The sequence below is a fragment of the Mesocricetus auratus genome, unplaced genomic scaffold (genome assembly GCF_017639785.1).
Source record: "Mesocricetus auratus isolate SY011 unplaced genomic scaffold, BCM_Maur_2.0 Super-Scaffold_100015, whole genome shotgun sequence".
NCBI classification, from domain to species: domain Eukaryota; kingdom Metazoa; phylum Chordata; class Mammalia; order Rodentia; family Cricetidae; genus Mesocricetus; species Mesocricetus auratus.
Genome location: NW_024429198.1, coordinates 38,652,544 through 38,660,626, shown reverse-complemented (window position 1 = coordinate 38,660,626; position 8,083 = coordinate 38,652,544). Strand labels below are relative to the sequence as shown.

Sequence of the window (8,083 nt, the reverse complement as noted above, 5' to 3'; positions counted from 1 at the left end):
CTGTTGACCATGAAATTCATCCTTTCACACAAGCTGAAAACAACTGAACCTTCCCAAGTGTTCAAATCTTTGACATTACTAATTACTTCTTAAACCTTAATTTTGTCCTTTAGCTCTCTCCTCCAGAATCTTACTCTTTGAAAAAATTCAGTATAAACTGATTATATCTAAATGAACAATATACCCCTAGAGACCCATAATTTCATCAGTGTGTGTGTGTGTGTGTGTGTGTGTGTGTGTCCTTTGTAAAGAATCACAACATAAATTTAACATCCCAGGTCGTCATTGGTACTCATCCTATACCTCCCCATCATTTTAAGAGAGACGATGTGGAGGGACTAGAGCAAGATAGACATCAAACCCGTTTATTCTGAATCTTAAATTATGAGTTTTATCATCAATATTTTGGTTACATTGTTACACAAAGACAAATTGACATCCAGTTTGAGGTCTCATCTTTGATTACTTTGGGATTAGTGACATTTCCTTGGTGCACACACACTGCACCAGTTGTCTCAGCTGCAACTGGATATTGTTTGTTGTACAAGATGCCAAAACAAGCAGGGTTTGAAAAACCACTGAAGGGGTACAGCAGCCAGTACCTTGAACTGCCGTGACTTCCAGTCCAGGTGACTTCTTGCCAGGTGTTCATCCACAGCGTGTCAACATATCCCATCGCTCTCCTTGACAGATCAAAGGAGGATCTGAGGAGGTGCTGGTCCTGTTTCTCTGAGGCATCTGGTCATTGTGTGGTCAATCAGAGGCAGCTCTAACTCACCACTGAGATACATCAAGAGGAAAAGCAATGAGAGGATTTGTCCACCTCAGCTCCACTTTTAAAGGGATTTGTGGCCAATGAGGAATGCCAAGCTCTTAAAGGATCCCAGAGTATAAATTAAAAAAAAAAAGAAATAAAATCCAGGTTGCAAGCTTGAAGATGCATTTGAGAGAGACTTTAGGGAAGAATATACATGATGGTCTACTTGCTGTCCTTACTGTGAAAGAAGGACTTCATCTTTTTTTTTCCTAGTTTGCTCTTATTCAAAAGAAAGTATGCAGATTTTGTTTTGTTCTGAACATAAGTTTTTGTTTTTGTTTTTTCTCTCTCTCCAGGACTCCAGAATGAAAACTAAGTAGGTTTGAGGAGTGAAACCTGAGGAAGGAAAAGAAAGCACCCAGAAGGGGAACAAAAAGAAAGAAAACCATGGACAATACAAAACAAAAATTGCAGTCCAGTCGTGCAAAATTTGCTTCTCAGGATAAAGCACTTTTTGACAGGTCCCCAAGGTGTTCAGCTCCCTCCCATTCCTCCCAAGACCCCAGGGGTAAGCTACAGGATGAAAATGAAGCTGTTCTTTTTCTTAAGGCTATACACACACAGAGAGAACACAGGTCAAGGACTGTCTGGTAGGTTGTTCTTTGCTGGGCTCTTGTTTTAAGCCCTGACTGCAGCGTGCAATCCACAGAGGGTCAGCAGCATCTATGTCATCAGGACAAGGATACAATGTACAAACAATAGAACGTAAGTCAATGGTTCCAACAATAAAATCCGATATCCACTTTACAATCACAGGTACAAATTGCTCAAATCGATAATTTCATTTCTCCTTAAGAACTTGTCGTCTAAAACTAATTAGAGGCCAGGTTCCCGAGGAATTGTCAATAGTCAAAGAACATATTGGAGCTTTAGAAGAAATCATTCTTCTACGGCAACAATCTGATGGAGGTCAGCCCAAGGCATTCTATTCAGACAAGTTCAAGGTGTTACAGAGGGCAGATCCCTGGGTTCTGGTCAAAACCTTCCCACTGTCAGGCTGGCTCCATGTCTATAGAGGAAAGACCAAGAAGCCCGAGAATGTGGAGTACTTCCAACCTCCCATGAGGTTCCCCCTCTCCAGTTTGAGATGAACTTTGTCTTCTCTTTCCATAAGCAACAGAACACCATTGCTGGCTGCTTCCCTGGTAACATCCTGGTCTCCTGCGAACGCAGAGATCACCGGGTAGCCATTCTGCATTAAACTGACCTATAAAAGCAGAGAGGACTGCTCAGCAGATCAGAGACCACCTCCTTCCCCACATCCTGCTCTCTTCCTCCCCTAAGGATTGCCCACATACCTGAAACCTGAAAGACAGGTTTTCCAGATGACTCAGAGCCCAACCCCCCATTTACCAAGCATTCAAGGGCTTTGATCTAACCCACCTGGATTGTTTGCCTGTTGTACACTTTGACCACATGGAAGCTGAAGCTATAGATCCCCTTTCGTGGTGCTACAAATATACTGGAGGCAAGGTCAAAGTGGTTGCCGATGTTCACCAAAACCTGTAAAAGAGGAGGAAACAGGGTACTGAACTATGCATTCCCTTAATAGGTTTTCAGATAACCCCCAATGCCAGTTGGTTTATCAGAATTGAGACTAAGTGCCACTAAGCCAACAGTGTAACTCAAACAAGTCAGGCAGCATTGAGTTCCAAAATGAAAAACATCCGATGAAGAAACGCACCCCAAAGGCATGCTCGTGACTTCTGATGAATAAAGACTTTGGAAGTATATTGTAATTATACATCCAAGTGGTATATGTAAATTCTGTATGATACAGTATATGGAGAGATATGGGAGACAGTAAAATCTAGCAAGAAGAAACCTGTGAACTCAACCTACTTTTTAAAAGAGGGTGTCACAGGGAGTTCAACCTGAAGTCGTGTTTAATACATAAAACCTCACACGGAATGGAGAGTGAGCTGAGCTGATGGAGCACACCAGTCCATTCCATGAGCCCACTTGAGGAGGAGTAAGAGAATGGCCTGTGTGAGGTTTCCCGGTCCAGAGTCTTCCAGCCTCTAGCACTACACAGTAGGTGCTTCATAGACAGCATTGGGTCGTGAGTTTTTGTCAACCAACACTGGCTGCCCAGCTCAAATTCACTCGCCCCTCTCCTAAGCAGGACTGGCTCTGTTGGCCGAGTGTGGGGACCATGTCAAAGAGCTTGAACAAACAAAGAGGAAAGACCTGGTAGCTTGGGCACTCCTAGTCCAAACTAAGGGAATTCCACAGCAGGTAAGTTCACGGTAGCTACTAGCAGAGGATTGTGTGGCCCTGCTGGTAGTCTTCCTCACATTGAAGGGGAATACACCGTGTCTCTGGTCATAGTAGAATGTGAAGAAAATCAAGCTCCCCACCTCAGTCCCTCTGTGTTCAAGGGCTGCTGTGTCCACATCCTGTTCCCACCTCTCCTCCTGTAAAGCTCCAATGCTGTTACAACAACAGAATGAACCCACTGGGTGTTTTATGCTCACAAAACAAACAGCTGGCAACACCAGAACCCTGGATTGTCCTTTATCTGATCAGAAAGTAAAGCTTCCCTGCCTAGGCTGTTACTTTAGCAGGATGACTGTATAGACTACACAAACTCCCAGAGCAGAGTGAGTTGCTACCAGTAACTGCTCACTGCCTGTTGGCCGGTGTGGCTTGGGGAATACTGCCTCTTCATCAGACTGTGAGTAGCACTTCAGCCCACTCCAGGGCAGGTGTCTCACAGGCACACGCTCTACTTCATTGTTGAAGACAAAGCGCCTCTGATGTCTGTGCTCAGTGTTCCCCAAGGTGCCTCACTGGAGAAGGAAGCACTCCCCTGTACGGGCTTCCAGCTGCTCGCATTCCTCTCTCCATCTCACCCCCTCAGTGTGGATTGTAAATTCTGGAACTATGTAAATTCAAGGCTGTATGTAAATGAAAAGACACCCAGCCAGGCCCTGGGCAATGGGCCTCCCTCACTTGTAATCTCCCTCATTTAAAACCAGGAACCAAAGTTAATTTGTTTCTAAGAACAAGATTCCTATTACGATTTGACTAAGTATCTGCATTTCCCTGAAAACTCCACAAATCAGTGGATCTAGAAAGACTGTGAGGACTATCTGTGCAAAACCATAATTGAAAAAAAAAGTAAAATAATACTGGATAAAGGAGAATATGGATTATATTTACTCTTATATCATGCTGTCTTATTTGGAAATAATGAAATATTTTTCTTTTCATATTTAAGCAACTTCCCTAAACCCTCAAGTGCAAGATTTTTAAACTTAATACTACAGCTTAAAAAGAGATCAAATGTGTGCATTGGCTATAAATGGGTTTAGAAGCTGGCTCCTGGACAGAGGGAACACCAGTAGATAGTAACTCCATCTGTGTCCAAAGATGTTTCAGGACTCCATTTTACACAAAGCCCATTGGTAAGAGCATTAGCTGATTAGAAAAAATATGAAAACCACTCTCATCTTTTCAATTCCTGAAGACGAATAGGAATCACAGGGAGAGAATACACAGAAAGGTCACCACCCAGAGAAACATTTACATAGCCATCTCTGGGATCATTGACTGCTTGGCCCAGAGGCCAGAAATTAAGTGGTTTAAAGCCACCTAAGTCACGGGCTTTTGTCATGTTAAGCATTTATATTTTAATATACTGTATGGGTAGCCCTCAAAAGTTTCATTTCCTGCCCATAGCAGAAATTCTGTATATAAGCAGAGGACAATCTTATTTTTGTTGAAAATTAACATCTTGTCGCTGGATCTCACAGTGTAAACTGTAGGTTTGGCCCTTTGTAGGACTCCTTTTTGAATAATAAACTCTCTTACATGCATCACCTTTAAGAGGATGCTCCCTCCCCAGGTGCCTGAAGATTGCTCACCACAAACACTGCCTCACCTTCAGCAAAAGGGAAAGCGCACTATGTTTTCTTTGGGGGAAAATGTATTCATATCTCATCTTTATCAGACCCTTGGAAAGCCCGGAAACCTTACAGGACTCTCAGTAATCCTTGGCAAGAGAGCTGGTATTTAAAAACAAACTACAATGTGTTCAAGAGGGACTCTGGGAAAACAGTAAAAGGAGCAATGCAAGGGCAAGGCAGAGGTGGGAAAACCAGCCTGGCATTCCTCCTGGAGATGCTGGGAGCTCTAGCTAGATGTGCACACTGGCCGGTCCTCCACTCATCCGTGGCTGTGCAGGTTAACCGCTAACCTGGTCGAAGTAGATGGTCATGGTACGGTTGCTCATCTCTGACGGCTCATGGTTGGTGCTCCTAGTAGCGGAGAAGGCCACCTTGGCACTGCCTGAGCGCACAGAAATGCCCAGGGAAGAGGTGACAGCGCCGTCCCCCGATGGGCTGGAGTCGCACACCACCAGGCACTTGCCCTCTAGCACGATGGGCTCCGTGTCATTCTGAGCCGTCACCGGGCAGCAGGCGGGTAGCAGCAGCAACAACAGGGCCAGCGCCGCCCCCAAGCTGAAGCCAAAGTTGGCCGGCTCGCGCAGCGCCCCCCGGCGCCCGGGCATGCTCACCGGTGGCCCTCGGGGACCCCGGTCAGGCGCGGGCATCTGGGCTGGGTCGCCCCGAGGACGCCAAGGCCAGCAGGAGCCGAAGGGATGCCCGGGTGCGCACAGGAACTCTCAGGTCTGGAGCAGTAGCCTTCTCTGGGATGGGTCCCAGGCTCAGATGATCAAGGCCAAATAATTCTCAGAAGGAAGGCACGAGAGGACCTGTCAGGGCAAAGAATTGGAATCCTTAGGCAGAAAGGTGTGTGCAGCAGGGCAAGTGCCTGGTGCTCTCTATCCCTTTCGGGAAGGCCATCCCCGTGGTCCCACACAGCTATCCCCATTCCAGATGTGGCACAATGGATCCGAGAAGCCTCTGGAGCTTCAGTCAGCCCATCCAAACAGATTCCGGAGCCTGGGGTTCTGGGCGATTCTGTAAGACCCTGTAAAAGGGGTTGGGGACCTCTAAGACGGCGTCATCACCGTCGCCCCCTGCATACTCATCCCAACACTAGAGGAATTAAATTCAATCAAAGAAAAAATGATGCCTCGTCAGCTTTATATCAGTGGCTTTCTGGACAGCCATTAAAAAACATTCCTCTCCATGCCTTCCCCCTTTTCCTCTAATTTTCTATCCAGGAAGAAATTTTTAAACACTCCTTATCTCATAAAAAGAGCCTACCCACACCACCAAAGGAGGGGGAAAAATCTCCAGAAAGCTCCTTGGGTGGTTGAGCTTAAAAAGAAAAGGGAAAGGACAGAAACAGAAAGGCAGGATAGGGGTGGGTGAGGAGCGAAATTCTAACACCCACTTCCAAGTCCTTGAAGTCACTGAGGAACCCCTTAGGATTGCTGGTGGAGTCCTCTTTCTGGCAAAGACAACTAGCAGCCTCTTCCAACATCAGAATCCCCGGATTTCACTCATTTGCAGGATCTTGTCTTTGGACCGGACTCCCTTTCTTCTGTACCTTTCTGCTAACTTAGGCGGGTTGGCACTTGCAACCGATACCCTCTTCTTCAGCTAACCCGGAAAGGCCCACCATTCCAATACCCAGCCCAGGAACACAAACAGAACGAACCCTCCCCTTGCCACCCACGCTCTCCGAGCAACTCTTCCAGTGTTCTTTCTAAGAAAAGATAAGTTGGGTTTCAATAAATATCCTGTCTGCAGTTCCTACACAAAGGATAACGGACCACCTCACACCTCCTACCCCCCACCCCCCCGCACTCCGCCACCGACTCTTCTCTCTCTCTTTAACCCCCAGCATTGCTCAAGGTTCTGGTGAAGCATTTTAAAAAGGCAACTAGCAACCAGATCCAGGAGTTCAGATGGGGTGGGTTACCTGGAACATCCATGATGGGCGAGCACCTAGGTCCGCGAAGTTTTTCTGCTTGGAGAAAATGAGGCAAGCGGGAGCTAGCGGGAGGAGGACACCTCGGAGCACGACCCTTCTCCCAGAGCTTGGCCAATAACCGCGCCGCCCCGCCCTGCCGCCTCTCCCGCGGTCCGCTTGGGCTCCGCAAGCACACCACGCCCCGGCCCCACGCTCCCAAGGAGCCCCACACAGCGCGCCGCTCCACGCAGCTCCGCGCACCGCGGCGTCTGGAACCCACACGCTTCCCGCTCTGCAGAGCCGCGCCGAGCCTGGGGACAGCACCGCTGCTCGCCGGCTGCCTCCTCCGAGTCCCGCGCGCCCTCCGCGCACCTCACTAACAGGATCCCTGGTCTCTTGCCTCTCCCCCAGACTCCAGAGGGCACATCCCGGAGCTGCCAACTACCGACTCCCTGCTTCTTTCGTCCTAGAATCCACAGCCCCTTCCCTCGGACTTTCCCCCCAACCCCCGTCCCCCTGGCACCTTGCCAAGCCCGAGTCCGACTCTCACCTAGACGCCCGACGCAGTCTTCCTAGGTGCCTTCTTAAAACTAGGCGCCCTCGGAAGCACCAGCTGAGTTTCTTCTTCCAGATTCCTTTTCTTTTCCAAAGTCCCTCCAAGTCTTAGTCTTGAACGGAGTGGCCACTTTCATAATTAAAGGGGGAGGGGCACGGATACTTAAAAAAAAAACCGAATAGTATTTTTTTTTAAAGGAAGGAAAAAGCTTGGTAATTTGATGGTTTTAGAACTGCAATTCCAGAATCTCCCGTTTGTGAAACGTCAGCTCTTGGCAGAGATTAAAGGGGCGCTTCCTGCCTGCGTTTGTGTGTCTGCTTCTCTGAACCCCGGGGCTCGTAGAGCGCAGTGCCAACGCGCGGATTTATTAAAACGCAGTCTCTGGGCTCTAAAGACCAGGGAAGACACGCGGGGTTCCGAGCTGCGCCAGCAGAGCGGCAAGATGTGCAAGCACGGACGAGGGGCGCCACCTACGGGCACTGGAGCCTCCCGTCCGCAGGCTGAAAACAAACCTATGGAGTGTGGTGGGGTAGTATCCAGGGACAAAAGGTGAGACTTGAAGATTGTTTTCCTTCACCTGAGCTCCTAAGGCAGCTTTGGTGCCTGCAAAAATGCAACAAGCTTGTCTTTAGATATTCTTTCGCCTCGCGATTTACAGCAACCATGCTTGTGTCTTTAGCTCTTTACCCGGCTAACGTGTAACCCTGCCAAGGGGATGTTTGCTCAAGCGGGTTACCATGGACTATTACAGCCCACACAGTATTTGAAAAAACCTCTGGGCTGTGTAATACATACCGACACCGAACAAAGGCAAGGCAGCTTTTAAGCGTGGACTCTATAATCTGATTTTTTTAAAAGAATCATTATGAATATTTTTGTAC

At 47.8% G+C, this 8,083-nt stretch overlaps 1 protein-coding gene across 3 annotated transcripts; it reads right to left on the bottom strand.

Annotated features, from left to right (window-relative positions):
• Positions 1-349: 349 nt before the first annotated feature.
• Positions 350-7,650, bottom strand: Cbln2 (cerebellin 2 precursor). Of its 3 annotated transcripts, XM_040757812.1 has the most exons (5): positions 7,197-7,650; positions 6,656-6,700; positions 5,019-5,537; positions 2,201-2,320; positions 350-2,024 (listed from the first exon to the last, which is right to left on the bottom strand). In XM_040757812.1, the coding sequence occupies exons 3-5, from the start codon at positions 5,373-5,375 to the stop codon at positions 1,827-1,829; spliced, it is 675 nt and encodes a 224-aa protein (XP_040613746.1). In that variant the 5' UTR covers positions 5,376-5,537; positions 6,656-6,700; positions 7,197-7,650; the 3' UTR covers positions 350-1,826. The 3 variants fall into 3 exon arrangements, with proteins under 3 accessions (XP_040613746.1, XP_012980574.1, XP_040613747.1); XM_013125120.3 differs by lacking the exon at positions 6,656-6,700; XM_040757813.1 differs by lacking the exons at positions 6,656-6,700; positions 7,197-7,650 and adding an exon at positions 6,125-6,366.
• Between the last annotated feature and the right edge of the window lie 433 nt (positions 7,651-8,083).